Source organism: Leiobunum rupestre, chromosome 4, assembly GCF_980474605.1.
Source record: "Leiobunum rupestre chromosome 4, qqLeiRupe1.1.hap1, whole genome shotgun sequence".
Lineage (NCBI taxonomy): Eukaryota > Metazoa > Arthropoda > Arachnida > Opiliones > Sclerosomatidae > Leiobunum > Leiobunum rupestre.
The window spans coordinates 38,959,860-38,983,227 of record NC_143387.1 but is presented as its reverse complement, the minus strand read 5'-3'; the positions used below and the strand labels follow the sequence as shown (position 1 = coordinate 38,983,227).

Genomic DNA, 23,368 nt, shown 5'->3' with positions numbered 1-23,368 from the left:
GATCGGCAAACAGATGATCAGAAGACTAAAAGTTGCCTAACTCAATAGTCGAAAGAGCGACAATATGGGCGAGCTTCGAGTGAGCTATCAAATGGGCGAGAGTCGGAAGAGCGATCAAATGGGCGAGCTTCGAATGAGCGACCAAATGAGAGAGCTTCGAATGAGCGACCAAATGAGAGAGCTTCGAATGAGCAACCAAATGAGAGAGCTTCGAATGAGCGACCAAAGGAGAGAGCTTCGAATGAGCGACCAAATGAAAGAGCTTCGAATGAGCGACCAAATGAGAGAGCTTCGAATGAGCGACCACCGCAATGCGGGAGGGCCCCAGAGCTTCAGGGGCTCTGTAATTTCTTATTAAATGATATGCTAAATAACGGATAAATTCCCGAACTTCGCCTTGAGGGGGCCTCGGAATTCTTACGCCACAGGTGAGTGTCATAGCAACTTCTAGAAGAAAGTATATGGTTTCCTTGTTCTCAGCTCCTGTAAACAACATAAAAATTGTCAACTGACTGATAACAATAATATATCAACTAGATTAGCGTTTAAATGTCAAAATGGTTTTTTGGGTAGAGTGTCATAGCAACTCAGAGAAGTTAGTAAATTGTCTATTTGCTGTTCTCAACCTATAAATTGTCAACTAGCTGATAACAATAATATATCAACTAAATTAGAGTTTATATGTAAAAATGGTGTTTGCGGTAAGTTAAAAAATTGTATTTTGTTGTTCTTAGAGGTCGGGGATGGTTAACTTTTTTTCAATAGATAAAGCTCTCAAAATTATTCGTAAAACATTTTGATCAAGTAATTTATATTTCTGTATTATCCAATTAATTTTTTGATAAATTTGTAAAATTTATCGGAAAAATGACGTTTTTTTCGATAAAAAGCTCAAATTTTACTAATAATACATGTTTTTTAATCGTTTACCGAAATATTAACCGGTAAATTTCTATGTTTATATTTTTTTCCTGAAAAAAATCAATTTAATCATGGATAATGATTAACCATCCCCGACCTCTAGTTGTTCTCAATCTACAAGGAACTTATAAATTGTCAACTTGCTGATAACAATATTGTATCAACTAGGTTATAGTTTATATGTCAAAACGGTAGTCTTTTAGTTGTGTAAATTTTTGTAAGGGTCGTTTAGGTTAAACGTTTAGGAAAACAAAGATCCTCTAAAATTACTGTTTCCTACGCTCACGTATAAAATTATTTTTGGTATGAAAGTTCTACGTGTTTCAGACCCAGCGACTCACTCTACTGCTTAATAGACCGTACAAAAGCACAACAGCTCAAACTATTCATAGCTTTTGGAGAACTCCAATTACGATTACCAAATGGTGAAAAGAACCTGCTGATTCGGGATGGATCGGTCTTTTTCAGATCGAAACTTTCCCAACAGTTTCATCAGTTACCTGCACCTAAACTACAGAAAACTTGCCGAAAAAAACGTGATCTACCTTTCCGTCAATTTCCTCCAGTTTACATTCATCATCAACCGTTAATTCGCCGTCAAACCTTCAATCATCGTCAATTATGAAATCGTCGTAAACTTTGCCCTTACCGATAATTTTAGCATCGCTATATATCAACTAGAAACCTTACCCTTCGGCGTACTTTCCCTATCATGAAATCTTTGATGTAAATTCTACCACTGTTTCTACGATTGTGAGTTTTTCAGCTTCATCTGCCGTGTTATGTTTGAACCCTAACGCTCGATCCTGCTGATCCGCGAGACGTTATACTAATGTAACGTCTAATGTGACTGGGGTTTCGTCTAATTCTCCTAATGTCTCAACTGGTGTAACTCCTCAGCATCTAAATTTATCTCTCTTTACCTACCTGATTGCTGAGAGTAGGGTGGTTAGCCCATCTTGTGGCACTGGGTGAAAATTCAGAACAACTCCTTCTGCGTTGAGTTTAAAGTTCACACCCCTCTGGTTAAAGGGGTTTTCTCGAGAGTTCTTCAGTTTCCCCTTTCCACAAAAACTTGTTTTGGTTAATGGTAATAGTTCTTGTAGGGAGTTGTACGCATTGTAACCAGGTCACTGAATTAATGGCATTAAAAGTCACTAAATGACTTGGGGTATTAGCCTAGCTGATTATTATTATAAACTCACACGACAACCATCCTCATATAACCAAAGTTTTTCTACGGATGTACGCTTGGAAAATAGATAATATTACTCCAATTCATAAGAAACGGCACGTACGAATAAGGCTAACTAACAAAGCGTCACTGGAGCAAATCGTAAAACGTGTATTTGTGGTTTTGCTTCTAACTGTGTTCGGTTGCGGAATACAGACTTTTTAAAACCTTTTTTATTGTGTACATTTCTTGAATCTTTTTAGGTTTATCCTTAATGATAAACCGATTTATTTGTTTTTTACTACTCTAAACGATATATATATTCCGTTACTTAATAAAGTTGTTGTCAGTTAACGTTCATTGAAGCTGTCGGATTCTTTCATTCTCTCGAAGCATATGAGGACCCTTTAGCTGAGTTCCTTTAGGGATGGTTTAGTTTTCTTTCTCTCCCCCCCCCCCGATTTGGACACGATCATTTTGGTCCGTCGAGTCGGATCCTTCAATCCGGCAACAAACGTACGTGGAATTCCATTCGGAGGGAGACAGTCAACGGTTCGTGGTTTCGTCGTCCATTTCGGCATTTTAATTTCTTCAAGAAGATGCCACCGGCAGCCTTGGACAAAGCTCTAGCAGAGAGGACTAAAGGAGCGCTAACCTTAAGCACCATATCCACAAAGGTTCAAGGGCACTCCAAGATGCCACTCGATCCCTTTCAAGCGGAAATCCTTATCGAAGAATTAGATGACTCATGGCAAGGCGTAGGAGAAGCTCACGTGAAGCTTACCACTTTGGACTCAGATAGCCAGGACGACCATGATAAGGAATGGAATCGACTATTCAATGTCTATATTGCAACCAAATCTGATCTCAAGGGCATAAAGGCATCCTCGGTAAACGCAGCCTTACCTACCGTGGCGTCAAGCTCTCGTTCAGAGATAAAGCTACCGAAAATCAATCTTCCAACATTTTCTGGAGAAGTCCACGAATGGATTTCATTCCAAGATATGTTCCTCACGGCTATCCACAAGAATGGCGACTTATCTAATTCCCAGAAATTTACTTACCTGAAGTCAAGTCTCACGGGAAGCGCCGCGAAGTTGGTCAAGTCCCTCAACATCACCGATGCTAACTATCACATTGCCTGGGATGCTGTCACAAAGCGGTTCGAGAACAAGAGATAATTATACTTCGCAATAATGAAGCGGTTCATGTCTCTGCCCACCATTCCTATCAGCAGCGCCTGCTCGTTACGATAAATACTGGACGCTGCAACGGAGTGCACACGATCGTTGGATACTCTCTGTGTTACCAAAAAGTGGGATGCAGAGGTGGGCATTTTACGAATATTTTTCTATTCGAATATTTCCTTCGCCCAGTGAAGTTTCCAATTCCGCCATATGAAACCTTCTTATTCTGAAAGAAGAATAGGACTCTACCTTTCGAAACCGCGGAAACCTTCTTTGCGCGAAGGAAACTATCACTCAGTGAACGAAACTTCGTCTTTACTACGCGAAACTGTTATATATTCTTCCAATTAAAATGGTCTTCGTTTGAAGGTTTTTACGGAGTTTTACTAAAGCGTTTCTTCGTAAGAAGATATACATATGCTGATAGGCTAAAAAAAGATATTATGACGATTACAAGTAAACATTTGAAATAATTTTACTAGAGTGAAGGTTGCTAGGGCGATAAATTGTTGAAGGTTGATATTGATAAGAAAAAGGTGTTTATTTCCTTTTTAGTACTATTTTTTAAATAAAACGAAAGGTGTTGATAAAATTTCATTATTTGTATCACAGTTTTCTAGTCAACTTTTCATTGAAGTTTTTCACTGGACAATAAAGGTTAAACTTCAACTGCAAAAAGTATCCTCCGTGCTGAGAGAAAATAAATCTTTCAAAAAAGCGGAATTAGAGTCCAAGCAGTCGTAGCTTCGGCCAAGCTCATCATTGTTTATAGCAGTGGCGTAGTCGTATACAAAAAAGTAATTTGTTACGAGAGTATTTAACAAGACGTACGACGGTCAGAATACACACAATCCTACTAATGTGTTAAGTTTGTTTGAGCTATTCACAGCAACCTGCAACGCCGGTATCACAACCAAAATATATCATATAGACAGGGTGTTACGGATAAGAGTACCTAAACTTTCTATATGCATTCTATGGGTCTCTATGAGTAAAAATGTCTAATAAACATGCGTCCTAAAGTGCTTCGTTTCAGAGAAATGTGCTCCCAAAAAAATACCCCAAAAACCGGACACAGCCTTAAATCTGGCAAACATTATTCTTCTATGAACCAAATTGTTTTCATTAAACTATCAATTGTTTTTTATCCGTGACGCGAGAAACTTTAATAACAAGTGGCAAAAGTTCATTAATGTCCTTTTACAAGTAAAATGAGTATAATACAAAACCATAAGTTTATAATATAATAATAATAATAATAATAACTTTTATGTAAATATGATACACGCTAAACGTTTACGAGAGATAGTCACAAGATACTTGTTTCTGCACGTTTCCGTGTTTCACGTAGCCTTTAAAGGGAATATAACCTGCAAAGCAATCTTTATAGAAGACCCCTTCAATTTTTTAAATCATCCTGTACAGTGGCGCCAAACATTTTTAAAGCCAAAGGCATGAGTGGCCAGAGCTGCAAACGTTGGTGTTCCACACCAAATAACTGAGGTTATATTCCCTTTAACAGCGCCTCCGTGGTGAGCTGTTTGTAAAATATTCCCAAAAATAAAACTTATTAAAAAATGTTATATAATTATGACCTAACTCTTATTCCGCTAGGCTTGAATTTAAACTTAAATATTGGTTTTAATTTGCGCGAGTCATAATATATTTATCTTTACGCGCGTAAAGCCTTTGCATGTCTCAACTTTAGCTGTGAAACCTTGGATTAATGATAAGACTCCTGGATATAGCACTTCTACCTTCCCACGGCAGTATCGGGTGTCTCTCGAAACGGAAAATAAACTAGCTCGTCGTGGGACAAATTTTCCGCGCATGCGCAATTTGCGACGCTAGCTTTTAAAAAATTCGGTTTAAAATCCTTAAGCCTTAAGCCCCATTTTCATGCTCGCTGGTAGCGGGTAAAAATCGACAAAATCCGTTTCCGCTACACGCTTTTTCACTTTCCGCGTCGATCTGTTTCAAACAGATATTTTAGATTAATTTTCACGCTTGCGAGTGGCGGATGCGAATTTTGACGATTTTTATCCGCTACCAGCGAGCATGAAAATGGGCCTTAACGCGCACGCCACAATCACAACAAAAAGAAAACAGTAGCGCCAACTAAAGTTTGTCCCACCTTGACGCGGAGCGCTGGGGAGATTTGAGAGACGCCTAAACGCGCAAGTGCCATATCCTGTAATCCTATTATTAATCCAAGGTGAAACCATAAGTAACATAATACACCTAAGTATGACATTAGGAAAAAGTTCTACTACATCATTTCTTCACAGTGACGTCAATTTTTTTTCGAAATAGCGCCACTCGGTAGCGGCGGCATAAACTAATCTAACCCAACTTCCGGGAACGTGATTCCCATGGTTTTGAAAAGAGTCATTTTTAGGCTTCAGGCGTATAGCCGCACTAATTTCGTTTTCACCACGGAAACTTTAACAACGGAAGAAATAGTTCTTTTTATAAAATAACCATGGGCATCTTGTTGAAATGTTGCCTCCTTCAGCTGTGGATCCATTTTCTCTCCCACTAAAGAGCTTATGAACTCATTCTTAGGCATTGGCTGAACTATTCCAGGGCAACATTTCAACAAGTGGGGCAAGCGTAAAGACATTTTATAAAATCAACTATTAAAGAAATTGTATGTATTTTCCGCAACAATATTAAATCTTTATATCGGGCCAATGGTATTATATTAGAAATTCACCAACAACTCGAAATTTGTGGATCACTAGTGTAGTATATTGAGAAGATCAATCTCATTGATGTTTATCAATGTTGTGCACCAAATACTGTAGACGTTAAAAAACCTTCAGCTTGTTACGTTTTTAATGTAAAAAGGTTTCTCATTTAGCTTACGAATATTTTATTACAATTTCTTCCAGATTTTTACCATTATAATTTGAATATACTTGTATTTTGTACCTGGATGAATGCCTGGTTTTGTCCGATGTGATCAAAATAAAAATGAATTGATGAAATAAAATGTAAGAATTAACATTTTCCAAACTTCTGGAATAACTTTTACAATTGCTAATTACGCAATAAAAATATTTTATTTTCAGTTCAAACTTTGAAAATGACTTAATAATATTTAGTATTTAGGTATCATTTTCCGATAGATCAGTTAGGCCTAATAAGCCGACTACCATAACGGCAATTTTATTTATTTATTTATTTATTTATTTATTTATTTAGAAAGGAACTTTGCCAACATTTCTTACGTTTCGTACCTCATAATATTTTGTAGCGCTATATGATTGGGTAAATTTACACTGACTTCTTTTCAATGACCAATAAAAAGAAATCAAATCTCAAAGAGTATTAAACTTCCGGTTTACAGAGTTGCTAGTCGTTTTTCTGATTTATCGTTGGTGAAGAAAGGATGTAGTAATAAAAAATGCATGAGCAAGGCTACAAGTGTCAAACTTAGGGGTATTATGTTACTTATGGTGAAACGTAATGTTTCGCGAGTTAATGGAAATCAAGGCTAAAGGTGGAAAATTAGCTTTATTGTGAATAAACATTGTATCCTACACGCAGGACCATCTAATTTTACCTACCGGCCTGTTAACCGCGCAACAGCGTTAAAAAAGTTAAAAATGTTAAAGCGTTATCTCTTGGGAGATTGCACAGGTCCCTTCCACCGGGTAAGCGTGATCTCCTGGGAAATTGCCGAGGTTTCTCCCCCTGAAATATAAAATATCCAAGAACACTCTCGCAGTCCCCGGGACAGATGTTTGGCCGTACACTAATATGTTTACTGGTTTTTTAGATAAACAGGAGAAAAGCGCAATTTTAATCTATCTATCGATAAAATGGCAATTGGACAGAGGTGGATTGGCCACAAGGGAAAGTAGGCACCCTGGTACATATGTTGGTGAAAATCCACTTGCGCCGTGACGACATTTTTCTTAAAGGAAGTATAAATACAAAGTGCCGTGTTTTTGGTGGATTAACGAATTTAGCCTTTATGCCACCAATTGACAATTTTATAATTTTCGCAAGTTAATTTAAAACCCAGTCATCACGGTTTCGATTCTCTTCATACTCCCTTATGGCATGAGCCAATAAAAGCAGGGACATGACTCTCTTATAACTACGCGGCCAATAATATAAACAAATGAGCTGGTGGTGCCACCCAACGGTAAAACTTTAAAAATAAGGAAAACATCAGACCTGAAACAAGTCACGTGAGGTCTTTTTGAATGGCGGAGTGGTTAGCACTTTCGCCTCGCAGCAAGAGGAGCCGGGTTCGATCCCAGCTTGTGGCACTGGGTGAAAACTCGGAACAACTCCTTCTGCGTTGAGTTTGCAAGTTCTCTCCTCACTGGTTTAAGGGGTTTTCCCCCGAGCTCTTCGGTTTCCCCTTCCATAAAAACTTGTCAAGGTTAACGGTAATAGTTAGTGTAGGGAGCTGTTGGCTCGATCGTGTGGCATGCAGGGCTTGCCACAACCCTCCTACGCATTGTAACCCGGCCACCTGAATTAAGGGCTTCAAAAGTCGCTTGATGACTTAAGCCTAAGGTGGTGCCTTGGGTATTAGCCTAGCTGATTATTATTATTTTAACGTGAGACCAAGGCTTCGTTGTCTTTTGTAAATTATAATTCGCATCTTTTTTATTAAAGAATAATAATTAAAAATTATTATTACAATGTAAATACCTTATTTTATGCGGACACCTAATATTTTGTATTAGTTCAGGTATTTGTTTTAAAATTAAGAATTAAAATCCCCAACCATATTCTCGTCAAACAGTATTAATGTTGTAAGTCGGAAAATTTTCCGCTGAAAATTTTCTGCTCGGAAACTTTTCCGGAAAATTTTGCGTATTTTTCTGCAAAAAAATAATTTCCGATTGTCACTCGAAAATCTGCCTCAACAACCCCTTGTGGCCCCGTCCAAAATGTTCCTCTGTACTCTCGAGCCACGCTTAAGTTTGTGCGAGTAGTCCTTTTTTAAGGTATTTGGCAAATACCAAATACGTCGGTTTTTGGGAACAACTGTCGTATCGAATTTCGAAAATCACTAAATAATAGGCCGATAAAAATATTTCGCCTAAGTTCTTCTCTTTCCCTAACTACTAGAGGATTTCGGAAAGGGGGTAGAAAGGGGAAGTAAGTCTGTGACGTATGTTCAATAGCAGCGCCATCTATGTACAGATATCAAAACTATAAAAAACGTTAAAAACAAATTTCGTCTGCTGCAGTATTTTTGTGGGGAACATAAGCCGTAGCAAGAATCGTGGCCTTACACGAACGTTTCTTATGATTAACACGTAAATTATAAGTTAAAAATTTAAAATGAATCGTCTAATTGGAATTGGAGGATCTGTTTGCTTTTTTATTTAGGTGCTATTTAATTTATATTTATCAAAAACATTAACAAACCTTTTCTGTGGAGAATCCATCGCTTCAAACTTGCCGATTCGCGAATTGCGAATTCGTTAGACTGCAAAAAAAATTGTCGAAGTTGGCCGTAAATTCCGACCAATCAGAAAAATCCTCTTTTTCGCGGGTTTACGCGGATTTCCCTTTGGAGTTTCTTACTTTATTATTTCAATACGCGCAAAACACCAAATACTCCCGGATTTATGAATTTTCAATTTTAGAAGACGCTACACACAAGAAGTGGCTAGAAAACCGCAGCGCTACGTAAAACTATTTCGGTCACGAATTTACAAACGTCAAGATAATTTTAAAATTTCAATTTTGTTTGCTTCGTCAGAATCGTCATTCGCCACTCGTGACTCGGGTTTGTGTAGTGTATTGAATTGCGGCTTGGTGGGCCCTGAGGCTTAAATGCCCAGCTGACAAAATGGGTGCCATTCGACGGCTCCTGGTAGTGTCGATAATCGAACATTTAAAACCTAAATCCAAATTAATACATAAATTAACCCAAGGTTATTGCTAGATAATCGATTTATTCCGGGGGCATAGCCAGGAATTGGTTTCGGGAGGGGTACACATTGAAAAAAATAAAACAAAACAAAAAAATTGTATATAGAACAATAGGTTTCGGGGGGGGGGCACGTGCCCCCTGTGCCTTTCCCTGGCTACGCCACTGAATTTATCCACCATAGAATCTAAGGTCAAATAGAAGAATTAATAAGCAGTAGATCCATCTTTCTGTAATCGAAAGTGCTTATCTATTCGCTTTAGCTAATTCACGAAAATTAGGATGGTTTGTCTCACCAATCACAACATAAATCATTTATGAGGCTTAATACTAAAAACGACTCCTAATTGTTTGTAGTCTTTGAAACTGCCAGTTAACCATGCACGGAACTAATTTTCATTGTATTCCAATTTACATAAACATAGCAGCTGTCAGCACTTTAGTAAGCGTCGGCTCAATGATGTAAGTAACGGTCCCACGGAACAATTGGCGGCCGTTCAATAGATTTAAAGAAATCACAATGGGCCACAAAACCAGTTTCAAGGGTGGGCTAAGGACATTAGTTCCGCAACTGCCTGTGATAATGGATAAACGTATTTGAATTTACAAAAGATCAGTATCGATGTAGAGCAAGTAACGAGAAACATATAGCTATCGTGTGCAATGCATTAAAAATAATAAAGCTGGCGTGACAGTACGGGTTATTCTTAATTAATGTGTACATCACAAACGTCAATGAAACCCGATAACTATCAGAGTTGTAACTTCAGCGGCTCAAAAATGTCACCCATCTAATACGATAAAATCATATGGGGTCAATTGTAAACGAACCATGACATGTCCTATAATGTCTCATTAAAACCTTACCGACGAAAAATATATAGATTTCGTGAATTTATTTCGATTCTATTGAAAATTTAAACGTTATAAGACTGAAAAAAATGACCTGGTTGTGCTATTTGAAACTCTGTATTTATTTATATACCACGCCAAATATAATGATGATAAATAACAAATAATATTTATTTATAAAAATATGTCATAGTCTCTTTAAATACGGTTACGTTAAAATAAATTGCCGCATCAGGCAGTGGCGCTTTAATTGACATCCAGGATCTTCGGCTTGAGCTTCAAAAGGGTCCTTAGAGGTAAGACCTTCCTTTCTACAATCCTCTCAGGCCCTCCTCTTTAAGCAAGTTCCCGGATCTCTAGTTTTAAACCTTATAGTTTTTGCGCCTAAAGCCTGTGCAAAGAGTTTAAAAAACTGATTTATGACCTCACGAATTTTAATCACGTTAATACTTGCATACATTTTTCACACTATTGCGATGTCGCTAGAATCAAATAAGAATAATGATAGTACGAATTTTAGTTTGAAGAATGAATGTTGCTATAGAAAGAACTAAAGCTTTATACTTCGAAGCTTTCACATAACTCATTCACTAAAAATTTCTTCGTTCGACGGTTTTCGAAGCACCTTTACGTGATTTTTTAACGATTGAAGATATTTCAGACCATTTCGGCTAAAGTAGTATGAAACATTTTTTACTATACCATCTATAAAACCGAATGGTGTTCAGGAAAATGTTTGATTTCCAACTTCATTTTTTTGACGGATGATATTTGTAACTTTGAAATGTTTGAACGAATAAACTAGATACGTTTTATAGTTTTAAGACTTTCAACTTGTGAAGGCTACTCGACTTTTTTGTAGGAATTCGATTACTTCGCGAAAAAGTCTAGTGAAGGTAAATTCCTTCTTCAAAGGCAGTCCGTGAAGCGAAGATGCCCAACTCTGGTGGGATGCCGTCTTGCTATTTCTCATGACGCAAAAGCTGGATTCCGCCTCGAAGGAACAATGGGAGTTAAGCTTAAAGAATACAGAGATCCCGGCTTCAAGCATTCTTTTGGAGTTCATCGAGCAAAGGGCTCGCTCTCTAGCGGCTTCATCGGCAGACTATGGTACCGCTAGAAGAGATCAGCAGAAAAAAACAGTACTTCTTCATACCAGATCCGGAGCAACACCATCAGATGGGAACTGCTCCTTCTGCGCTGGACCCCATTTTAACTTCAGATGGCCAAAGTTCACTGCTATGAAAATCGACGAACGGAGGTCCGTGGCACAGCAAAGGAAAATCTGTTTCAATTATCTTCGGACGGGTCATCGAGTTTCTGAATGTCAGCTCGATAAAACCTGCAAGTCATGCGGGAAAAAACATCATTCACTTCTTCACTCGGAGCCTACATTTTCGCCGTCCGGTGAAGAACAATCAGGTCAAGTTCAGAGCTACCACTCGCATGAAGCCAAGCCATCAAGTCATGAGGCGCTGCGGGCAACCGCAGTAATCAGAGTCAAGACGGCAGAAGGAAGATATCTTCAATTCCGAGCACTTCTCGATGGCAGCTCTACTGTTTCCTGTGTCTCAGAATCCTGCGCTGGACGACTTGGTCTAGAACGGGAAAGGACTGAAACCGATGTGGTTGGCCTAGGGTCGACGTATCTTGGCAAGACCAGAGGCCTAGCCCTAGTCCAGTTCGAGCCTCATTTTTATGTCAAAAGTAATGACAGCTTCTGTATCAACGACTTTGTCCTCAAAAGGATAACGAGTCGTCTACCTATCCGGAAATATGATACGAGTAAATGGCCGCACCTTCGAAGGCTCCGCCTGGCCGACCCTGGTTTCAATATACCGGCAGATGTTGATATCCTTCTGGGAGCAGACATCTTCTTCAACTTGTTGCTGGGAAGAAAGCGAAAGGGCTGCTCCACTGCCCCAGAGGCCATTAACTCGAAATTAGGATGGCTTGTTTCCGGTCCAACGGGGGTTGTTGCTCAGCCCAGAATCCAGATTCACCACTCCATTCTTAATCTCGGAGAATTTCTTGAGCGATTTTGGGCGATAGATCAGGTCCCGAAAAAACCTGCTATGACTCCGGAGGAACGAGATTGTGAGGACGATTTTCAGAAGACGCATTCTAGAACACGGCGGTTCATAGTTCATATGCCAATGAAGAAACCGGCAGTTCCACTCGTATCGTCAAGAGAACGAGCCAGAGAGAGGCTGCATCAAGTCGAGAAACGAATCATGGCTCGGCCAGAGTTGAGATTGTTATACCAGGACTCCATGCAGCAGTACGAAAGCTTGGGACACATGAAAAAAGTGGATCCAAAGAATACGTTCCCGCAGAAGGTATTCATCCCGCATCACTACATCCTAAAGGACTGGACGCATCATCGAAGACCAGATCGGGCTTCTCTCTGAACGATGCTCAGATGGTTGGTCCAGTTATCCAAGACTCCCTATATGCCGTTGTCATGAGATTTTGGGTCTACCAATTCGCCTTCGTCGCCGATATAAAAAAGATGTACCGCCAGATCCTCCTGACCCCAGAACAGCGCAACCTTTAATGCATTCTCTGGAGGTCCTCAACGGACCTGCCTGTTCAAGAGTATCAGCTCTGTAAGGTCAAGTATGGAACTGCATCTGCACCATTTCTCGCCACCCGAGTCTTACAACAGTTGGGCGATGCGGAGTTCTATCGTTACCCTGTGGGAGCTGAAATCCTGAAAACAGATTTCTATATGGATGACGTAATGAGCTGCAAGCAATCGATGGACGAAACGAGACGTGCCATAGCCGAACTTCGTCAAGCTACCGATAGCGCAGGCTTCTCGCTTATCAAATTTGCGTCGAACTCGCTGGAATGCCTATCAGGAGTTCCTAAGGAGTTGCGAACTGCAGGGAAAGTCTTAGCGATGGAGGAAGATACGCTTACAAAGACCCGGGCCTCTATTGGGATACGGCCAAAGATGAATTCCTTTTCATGGTGCAAATTCCGGCCAGTCATCCTGCCGTAACAAAAAGGATCTTGCATTCCGAAATATCGAAAATCTTCGATCCGATGGGCTGGCTTGCTCCGATTGTTCTTAGGTCAAAGAGCCTGATGCAACGGGTCTGGAGAGAAAAGACGGACTGGGATCACCAACCCTCCCATCAGATTCAAAGGCAATGGCAAGATTTCAAACAGGCATTCTCGCAAATTCGACATATCCGCATCGAACAATGGACCCGCGTCTCATCGTCAGCAACCTCTCTTGAGCTTTTCGGGTTCTCAGATGCCTCCGAGCACGCTTACGCTGCCATGATATACCTACGAGCTGTGGACAGTTCTGGACAAATTCATGTGACTCTTCTCACTTCAAAGATGAGAGTCGCTCCAGCCAACAAATCGATCTCCATTCCCCGATTGGAACTCTGTGGAGCTTTACTCTTGGCAGAAGCGGTCCAGGAAACCCTAAATCTGACGTTTCACCGTATCACGGCTTGGACCGACTCTACAATCTTGCTGGCTTTCATCCGCTTCTAGACGCTGGAAAACATTCATCGCCAACCGAGTCTCACGTAGTCAAGAGGTCATACCTTCGTCCCCGTGGAAACATGTCCCGGGAACCGAGAACCCAGCCGACATAGCATCTAGAGGTGCGTCCGCTCAAGAACTCATAGACCACGCACTTTGGTGGAAGGGACCAATCTGGTTGTCGTCTTCCGAGTTACGTCCGAGCTCTTAAAGCCCAGGAATGAACTACTTGTCTTCCGATGCAGTCAAACTGGAAGAAAAATCCGTAGTCATCATACATCAAGTTCAAATGGACTTCAATATGTTAACCCGGTACTCGACGTTCCTCCGTCTACGTTGCGTAACTGCGTGGATGCAGCGTTTCGCCCATAATGCGGCTGCAAGACGTCAACAACGAATTGAGTCATCCACTTCTATCACGACAGTTACTGGCGCACTCAGCGCCCAAGAGCTAGAGTACGCAGCGTTGACATGGATCAAGCTGGTACAAGCGTCTACGTTTCCGGCGGAAATCGAAGCTCTACAAGAAGGCCGACCACTGCCAAGGAAAAGTAAAATTCTGAGTCTCAACCCTGAATTAGATCTTCGCGGCATCTTACGAGTTGAAGGACGCTTACGTCTGGGAGAATTCGGATCGGATACCAAACATCCCATACTATTGCCTAGACATCATCGTCTTACAGAATTGATCATACACGAGGTTCATATCCAACAGCTACATGCCGGCGCTCAATTGGCTCATAGTATCCTCTCTCTCAAATATTGGATTATCCGGGCAAGAGATGCAATTCGTCACCAAATTCGAAAATGCGTCACCTGCACTCGATACCGAGCATATACAGTCAAGCAAATGATGGGCAATCTTCCAAAATCAAGACTGCAATACTGCCGCGCCTTTACCCGAACCGGAGTAGACTACGCCGGCCCATTCCAGCTCCGGCCAATTACACCCAGAAGTAAGGTCACGTACAAGGCTTACATAGCTCTCTTTGTTTGTTTCGTAACCAAAGCTCTACATTTGGAGATCGTGTCCTCACAGTCAACCGATGCCTTCCTAGCGGCCCTAAGAAGGTTCACTTCCCGACGTGGAAAACCCAGTGACATATTCAGTGACTGTGGGACTAACTTTATCGGAGCGGCAAGGGAATTGCGGGAGTTTGCTAAGTTAATCGGTTCCGATGTCCATAATGACGCAGTGAGGGATCATCTCTCCGCCCAAGGGATCTAGTGGCACTTAACCCCGCAGGCGCCCCACACTTTGGCGGCTTGTGAGAGGCAGGCGTCAAATCTGTCAAGTACCACCTCTACCGAGTCATTGGTGCCACTCGCTTAACCTACGAAGAGTTTGCAACAGTCGTCACGCAGATTGAAGGATGTCTAAACTCAAGGCGTCTTACACCACTATCATCTGATCCAAACGATCTTCGAGTTCTGACGCCGGGACACTTCCTCATTGGAGAATCACTTCAGGCTATACCAGATCAGACTTGGCGCATCTACCGATGTCCCGACTGAACCGCTGGCAATTACTGCAAAAACTCAAGCAGGACATCCATAGGCGCTGGCGTCAAGAGTATATTACAAGATTGCAGCAACGACCCAAATGAATGTCTCCCCAACGTAATATCCAAACCGTCGATGTGGTTCTCATCAAGTCCGAGGCTACATCCTCTGCAACCTGGTCATTAGCTCGAGTCATCCAGATTCACCCTGGTTCCAACAGTCTTTCCCGAGTGGTCACATTGAGAACTAGCAAAGGCGAAGTCAAATGAACAATAACCAAATTATGTCTACTGCCATTTGACTGCGACGAACATCCGAAGGACGACAGCAGGCCCTGAAGTTGATGGGAATCAATCAACGCCGGGTGAATGTTTGGTTGCGGAATACAGACTTTTTAAAACCTTTTTTATTGTGTACATTTCTTGAATCTTTTTAGGTTTATCCTTAATGATAAACCGATTTATTTGTTTTTTTACTACTCTAAACGATATATATATTCCGTTACTTAATAAAGTTGTTGTCAGTTAACGTTCATTGAAGCTGTCGGATTCTTTCATTCTCTCGAAGCATATGAGGACCCTTTAGCTGAGTTCCTTTAGGGATGGTTTAGTTTTCTTTCTCTCCCCCCCCCCCCCAATTTGGACACGATCAAACTGGCTAGAGAGTTTTTTTCACTGATTGTAGCCAGAACATTGTATTTAAGGGTTGTAGTACGGATTGAAGAGCTGTGCAGAGCGGGGTACGACCAGGGTCAGTTTGTGGACCAGGGTCAGTTTGTGGACCTCAACAGTTGTCCCGTGGTCGTTCAGAATACTATTTTCATCCTCTTTGCCGATGACTCGAAACGTTTTTATGGCTATCATCGACTTGAACGATGTGTTTAAATGGACTAGATAGCAGGGTTTAAATTTTACCGTGTCTAAGTGTTAGGTTCTCCATCTTAGATCATAAATCCCAAATTTAAAATTGTACCGTGATGTTACAATTATTTCAAACTTCATAAGAATTCACTGAAACATTGCATTTTGTCTGAATGAAGATTTTCAAGTGAGAATTGTAGTATACGGTTGGTATTTATACTGTAGTCACCGTAGAGTAGATAAATATTTTCCAACTTTTAAATAAAAGGACTTTTTTAATCGGCTAAATAATAAATAATCAGCTGGGCTTCTGTGAAATAACCTGAAAAACGCTATTCGAAAACAAATGGTCGGCATTTAGACTCAAAAATGTCGCAATGACGTTGATTATAGCGATTTAACTTAAAAATATTTCAGTTTTTTTGAGTCAGCTTTTAGTTGTGGACCTCAAACTAACCTTTCGACCACAATTTTATTTCTGATATTGTTAATATTGTTATGTATCGCGTTAACTTCTCTTTTTAGTTCCACATCTATATGTATATAGAGTGAGACTATTGTTTTCGTTAGAATGTTGTGAAGTGTCGGCGTCGTCGTCGTCGGCGTCGTCGTCGTCGGCGTCGTCGTCGTCGTCGTCGGCGTCGTCGTCGTCGTCGTCGTCGTCGTCGTCATCGTCGTCGTCGTCGTCGGCGTCGTCGTCGTCGTCGTCGTCGGCGTCGTCGTCGTCGTCGTCGTCGGCGTCGGCGTCGTCGTCGTCGGCGTCGTCGTCGTCGGCGTCGTCGTCGTCGGCGTCGTCGTCGTCGGCGTCGTCGTCGTCGGCGTCGTCGGCGTCGTCGTCGTCGGCGTCGTCGTCGTCGGCGTCGTCGTCGTCGTCGGCGTCGATACGTAAATCACCCACTCTAAGTGTCACACTTATTTATTTCTCTGGCCATACGCGGCTTCGATACGTAAATCACGCACTCTAAGTGTCCACTTATTTATTTCTTCTGGCCATACACGGCTTCGATAAGTAAGTTACGCACTCTGCGTAAGTCAAAAACGAACGTCAGCGGTAATGTGGTTTATGCGGCGCCCAAGGGCCCCTAATTTTTCTAGGGCACCCAAACCTGGCAAACCATTAGAGCTAAAGTAAATACGTAATTTCAAAAAGAAATTAAATTTTTAAGTCACTAACAAGGAGGCTACCCGAGGTGGTTAACACCGATTTTGTTAAAACTCGGGGGTTAGGAAGACCTTATGGTAGTATGAAAATTGCCAAAGGGAAAAGTTGCAATGGGCTTTAGTTTTCCTATGGCAACCGAAACTTTTTTGACCTCTCCATTTAAAAAAGCATGGGATTTTCTCGGTTACCCGAATTTTGTTAAAATTTCACCAAAATTTATCAATTTTACCCAAAATAGGTCAAATTCATCTTTTGGGGTAAGTTTTGAAAATTTATTTTTTTAAATTTTTAAGTAAATAAGTACCCTGTGAAACCGAGAAAATCCTATGGTTTTTTAAATGGAGATTTCAACAAAATTGGTGATAACCACCTCGGGTAGTCTCCTTGTCAGTTGGGTAATAATCAGCGTGCGTAAATCAACGCCCACAATCGGAAAAGGGGGCCTTTTGCGCCCCCTGTTTCCACGACAGAGCTGAAACGTGCGCACATTGTAGAGGTATAGCGGTTATATAGATTAAAACTTAAACGGAATTTAAAAGTCAATCGTATCCAAAATTATAAGACTGCGTATTTTTAAAATAAGACTGCGTATTTTTTTGAAAAGTGCCTAAGGGGGTCGGAAAGAAGGGGCTGGAAAAGCACCGCTAACTAAATTTAACCCGTGAAACTTGGTTGTGCAGATAGTGGCAACCATATTAAGCATTCTTAGAAAAAACGGCGGGGTTATGTCACCCCGTTCAAAAGATATGGAAGATGTTTAAAAGGTGGACGACGACGACGACGACGCCGACGACGACGACGCCGTCGTCGTCGTCGGCGTCGTCGTCGTCGGCGTCGTCGGCGTCGTCGTCGTCGGCGTCGTCGTCGTCGGCGTCGTCGTCGTCGTCGGCGTCGTCGGCGTCGTCGTCGTCGGCGTCGTCGTCGTCGGCGTCGTCGTCGTCGGCGTCGTCGTCGTCGGCGTCGTCGTCGTCGGCGTCGTCGTCGTCGTCGTCCACCTTTTAAACATCTTCCATATCTTTTGAACGGGGTGACATAACCCCGCCGTTTTTTCTAAGAATGCTTAATATGGTTGCCACTATCTGCACAACCAAGTTTCACGGGTTAAATTTAGTTAGCGGTGCTTTTCCAGCCCCTTCTTTCCGACCCCCTTAGGCACTTTTCAAAAAAATACGCAGTCTTATTTTAAAAATACGCAGTCTTATAATTTTGGATACGATTGACTTTTAAATTCCGTTTAAGTTTTAATCTATATAACCGCTATACCTCTACAATGTGCGCACGTTTCAGCTCTGTCGTGGAAACAGGGGGCGCAAAAGGCCCCCTTTTCCGATTGTGGGCGTTGATTTACGCACGCTGATTATTACCCAACTGACAAGGAGACTACCCGAGGTGGTTATCACCAATTTTGTTGAAATCTCCATTTAAAAAACCATAGGATTTTCTCGGTTTCACAGGGTACTTATTTACTTAAAAATTTAAAAAAATAAATTTTCAAAACTTACCCCAAAAGATGAATTTGACCTATTTTGGGTAAAATTGATAAATTTTGGTGAAATTTTAACAAAATTCGGGTAACCGAGAAAATCCCATGCTTTTTTAAATGGAGAGGTCAAAAAAGTTTCGGTTGCCATAGGAAAACTAAAGCCCATTGCAACTTTTCCCTTTGGCAATTTTCATACTACCATAAGGTCTTCCTAACCCCCGAGTTTTAACAAAATCGGTGTTAACCACCTCGGGTAGCCTCCTTGTTAGTGACTTAAAAATTTAATTTCTTTTTGAAATTACGTATTTACTTTAGCTCTAATGGTTTGCCAGGTTTGGGTGCCCTAGAAAAATTAGGGGCCCTTGGGCGCCGCATAAACCACATTACCGCTGACGTTCGTTTTTGACTTACGCAGAGTGCGTAACTTACTTATCGAAGCCGTGTATGGCCAGAAGAAATAAATAAGTGGACACTTAGAGTGCGTGATTTACGTATCGAAGCCGCGTATGGCCAGAGAAATAAATAAGTGTGACACTTAGAGTGGGTGATTTACGTATCGAAGCCGCGTATGGCCAGAAGTAACAAATAAGTGTGACACTTACTTATCGAAGCCGCGTATGGCCAGAAGTAACAAATAAGTGTGACACTTACTTATCGAAGCCGTGTATGGCCTCAAGTAACAAATAAGTTTGGCACTTACTTAACGGAGCCGTGTATGGCTAACGCTATTCGGGGGCGATTTGAGATATAACTTCGAAACTGGATGTAGTTATTAGGATGGTCATTGCGGATATTTTATAAGACTTAATTTTAATTTAACCAAGGCTTAGCTTGTTTTGGCCTAATTTTAACGCTATTCGGGTGCGATTTGAGGTATAACTTTGAAACTGGATGTAGCTATTAGGATGGGTATTGCGGATATTTTACCAGACTTAACTTTAATTTAATCAAGGCTTAGCTTGTTTTGGCCTAATTTTAACGCTATACGCGTGCGATTTGAAACCTTGATGTAGTTATTTTGATGGTATTGCGGATATTTTACCAGACTTAATTTTAAATTAAGCATTTTTACGCAGTCTTATCATTTTGGATCCGATTGACTTATAAATTCCGTTTAATTTTTAATCTATATTACTGCTATACCTCTGCTCTGTGTGCACGTTTCAGCTCTGTCAGGTACACAGGGGGCGCAACAGCCCCCCTTTTCCTATTTTGAGCGTTGATTTACGCAGAGTACGAAAGTTCCCAAAAATCTCCCGGGTAAAGCGTTATTAATAGATTAGTTCCTATTGGATTTGAGATACTGCACCCAAACTTAGAATACAGATAACGAAGCTTACGTCTGACGCTATGCTTAACCCTTATGCCAAGGCTTAGAGAAAAATTTATAAGCTTCGTAGTTCCTATTGGATTTGAAATATGGGGCTTAAACTTTGAATATAGGTAAAGGTGGTTACGTTTGGCACTATGCTTAACCATATTAACACGCGCCAAGGCTTATAGATCCTCCACGAATTTTCTTCGTAGTTTGGACTGCATTTGAGATACGGGGCTCAAACTTTTAATACAGTTAAGAGGCTGAAGTTTGACCCTATGTTTAACTCTTTTAACCCGCGCCAAGGGTTAGTGACCGTATGCGAATTTTCTTCGTAGTTCCTATTGGATTTGAGATACGGAGCTCAAACTTACAATACAGATAAAGAAGCTTACGTCTAACGTTATGCTTAAGCCTTTTAACACGCGCCAAGGCTTAGAGAATAATTAATTAATTCATCCATGTGGAAGTAATATTACGGCCTTGGCCGACTTTTTTGTTTTGTATTGTGGTGGCTGCATACAAGTCAACTTATAAGGAGACTACCCGAGGTGTAACTCATCGATTTTGTTTAAATTCAGGGATTAAGTAGACCTTCATGTAACTTAGAAAAAACCAAAGGGAAAAAATGCGATGAGCTTTAGTTTTACCATGGCAACCGAAAACGTTTTTGACAACTAAAATGTTATATTTCTCTATGTAAATTAACATGAATTATGAAATTATTCAAAATTTCAAAGATTTTTTAAATAAAGGTGGTTAAATTTGGGTAAATATCAAATTTTGGGTAAATATCTCATTTTTGCATAAACATCTAAATTTGGGTAAATATCAAATTTTGGGTAAATATCAAATTTTTGGTAAATATCTAATTTTGGGTAAATATCTAATTTTGGGTAAATATCTAATTTTGGGTAAATATCTAATTTTGGGTAAATGTCTAATTTTGGGTAAATATCTAATTTTGGGTAAATATCTAATTTTAAATATTTAAATTGAATTTAGGTAAGTATTTAAATTTGAGTAAGTATTTAAAATTGGGTATTTAAATTTGGGTATTTAAAATTGGGTATTTAAATTTGAGTAATAATTTGGGTAAATACTTAAATTTTTGTAAATATTTTAATTCAGGTAAATATGTAAATTCACGTAAATATCTAAATTTGGTAAATACTTAATTTGAATTTAAATTTGGGTAAGTAATTACATTTGAATAAGTATTTAAAATTGGGTAAATATTTTAATTTGGGTAAATATCTGAATTCGGATAAATATCTGAATTCGGGTAAATATCTAAATTGTGTAAATAACTAAATTTTGGTAAACTTTTAAATTTCGGGTCATTCCACGACAAATCGACTAAATGTTTTGGAATTTACCACCCTACCTTTTTAGATTTGGATAAAAATTAGTCTTAGGGTTATTCTGGTCGACAAAGTTGAATAAATTTGGGTAAAAATCTAAATTAAAATGGGTAAATTAGGTAAATTTACTATAAATATCAAAATTCAGGTAAATTGGGTAAATTTATATCAAATGTCTAAATTTGGGTAGATTGATCAGGTACTGTAAATTGGATAAATTCATATCTAATGTCTAAATTAGATATTTACCCTAAATTAAAAATTTTACTCGTACTTAATAAAGCTTTTCGAATTAAATAACCTGATAAAATTTCATCGAATTTACAGTACCTGATAAATCTAAACAAATTTAGACATTAGATATGAATTTACCCAATTTAAAGTACCTGATCAATCTATCCAAATTTAGATATTTGATATGAATTTACCCAATTTACCTGAATTTAGTTATTTATAGTAAATTTACCGAAATTTACCCAATTAACCCATTTGAATTTAGATTTTTATCCAAATTTATTCGGCTTTATCGCTCAGAATAACCCTTAAGACTAATTTTTATCCAAGTCTAAAAAGAAAGGGTGGAAAATTCCAAAACATTTGGTAAATTTGTCGTGGAATGACCCCAAATTTAGAAGTTTACCAAAATTTGAATATTTACACAATTTAGATATTTACCCGAATTCAGATATTTACCTGAATTCAGATATTTACCCGAATTAAAATATTTACCCAAATTTAAATAACCAATTTTAAATACTTACTCAAATTTAAATATTTATCTAAATTCAATTTAAATATTTACCAAAATTTTAATATTTACCTGAATTTAAATATTTACCTGAATTAAAATATTTAACAAAATTTAGATATTTACCTGAATTAAAATATTTACCAAAATTTAAATATTTACCGAAATTATTACTCAAATTTCTATATTTACCCAAATTTTATACATTTACCAAAAATTAGATATTCCCCAAAATTAGATATTTACCCAAAATATATATTAACCGAAAATTAGATATTAACCCAAAATTAGATATTTACCCAAAATTAGATGTTTATGCAAAAATGATATATTTACCCAAAATGAGATATTTACCCAAAATTAGATATTTACCAAAATTTAACCACCTTTGTTTAAAAAAATCTTTAAAATTTTGAATAATTTCATAAGGAATTTTCGATTTTGCCATGTTAATTTACATAGAGAAATATAATACTTTAGTTGTCAAAAACGTGTTCGGCTGCCATGGGAAAACTAAAGCCCATCGCATTTTTTCAATTTGGAGTTTTTTAAATTACATGAAGGTCTACTTAATCCCTGAATTTAAACAAAATCGATGAGTTACATCTCGGTTAGTCTCCTTGTTAGTGGCCTAATCCACACTAACGAGACCATGGGACAATAAAAGATTTCATCTTTTATTGTCCCATGACGAGACTAAATAAATAAATAACTTTCCGCCAAATCGTGGATGTGTACTACGCATCATGACCCAAAATTTACCGTTTATGTCTGACGATGTAAAATGTCAACCTTACACTACGTACATAAAGAGCATATGTTCTCGATGTAATAATTTCAGAAAGTTAGTACATAATGAATTACGCCCCGCACTAATTTTTCTTCCGGAAGATATTTTGAAAATCCGAGGGAGCTTGCGAATAACAGTAAAGAAAAATTGATACATTTCTCTAGGAGATACATTTTGATTCTTCGGATCCAGGTATTAGCTCGTGTAAAAATTAAACGAAGCTTCCGTAATTCTAGGCTCTTTTAGCAAACTTTATTGATCGTATCCTGGTAGTATAACTTACATTATAAGTCGATCCTAACTTTCCATTCTGTTAGTTTATGAGATATTATATAACGCGCTAGTCAGGGTAAACGTACACCACAGAAATCTGATAAACTTATCTTTGGTTAAATAAACATTTCAAAAACAATTTATGTCTTTGATAAAGAGCATTAAAAATAATTGACTATTATACCGTTTTACGATAACTCTCCGTACTAAATATCTCTTTATCTAAACTCTCTTAAATATGCCTTTGGACAAATAACCGTCTCAAAGCATTAAAATCTCGGTTCATAAATATTACAGGGAGATTATTACAGAGACTGTTAA

General features: G+C 39.2%; 4 protein-coding genes across 4 annotated transcripts; all 4 read left to right on the top strand.

Moving 5' to 3' along the window:
• Positions 1–2,694: 2,694 nt before the first annotated feature.
• Positions 2,695–3,276, top strand: LOC149947710 (uncharacterized). The gene has a single exon (XM_090170943.1). It carries the CDS (start codon positions 2,695–2,697, stop codon positions 3,274–3,276), a length of 582 nt encoding a protein of 193 aa, XP_090027069.1.
• A 7,737-nt stretch (positions 3,277–11,013) lies between these two features.
• LOC149947709 (uncharacterized) lies at positions 11,014–12,453 on the top strand. Its single transcript, XM_090170942.1, has one exon. The coding sequence runs from the start codon at positions 11,014–11,016 to the stop codon at positions 12,451–12,453; it is 1,440 nt and encodes a 479-aa protein (XP_090027068.1).
• Positions 12,454–12,464: 11 nt separating this feature from the next.
• Positions 12,465–13,558, top strand: LOC149947708 (uncharacterized). Its single transcript, XM_090170941.1, has 3 exons — positions 12,465–12,556; positions 12,614–12,880; positions 12,934–13,558. Exons 1-3 carry the CDS (start codon positions 12,465–12,467, stop codon positions 13,556–13,558), a joined length of 984 nt encoding a protein of 327 aa, XP_090027067.1.
• Positions 13,559–13,769: 211 nt separating this feature from the next.
• On the top strand, positions 13,770–14,777 carry LOC149947707 (uncharacterized). Its single transcript, XM_090170940.1, has one exon. The coding sequence runs from the start codon at positions 13,770–13,772 to the stop codon at positions 14,775–14,777; it is 1,008 nt and encodes a 335-aa protein (XP_090027066.1).
• The last annotated feature ends 8,591 nt before the right edge of the window (positions 14,778–23,368 follow it).

What these genes read in the sequence shown, in the direction of transcription:
- LOC149947710 (XM_090170943.1), top strand. Translation starts at nt 2,695, where the DNA reads ATGCCACCGGCAGCCTTGGACAAAGCTCTAGCAGAGAGGACTAAAGGA.
- LOC149947709 (XM_090170942.1), top strand. Translation starts at nt 11,014, where the DNA reads ATGACGCAAAAGCTGGATTCCGCCTCGAAGGAACAATGGGAGTTAAGC.
- LOC149947708 (XM_090170941.1), top strand. Translation starts at nt 12,465, where the DNA reads ATGGTTGGTCCAGTTATCCAAGACTCCCTATATGCCGTTGTCATGAGA. An exon ending in GTCGCCGATATAAAAAAGAT is followed by an intron (nt 12,557 to 12,613) that starts GTACCGCCAGAT and finishes CATTCTCTGGAG; the next exon opens with GTCCTCAACGGACCTGCCTG. An exon ending in TTCTCGCTTATCAAATTTGC is followed by an intron (nt 12,881 to 12,933) that starts GTCGAACTCGCT and finishes TGCGAACTGCAG; the next exon opens with GGAAAGTCTTAGCGATGGAG.
- LOC149947707 (XM_090170940.1), top strand. Translation starts at nt 13,770, where the DNA reads ATGAACTACTTGTCTTCCGATGCAGTCAAACTGGAAGAAAAATCCGTA.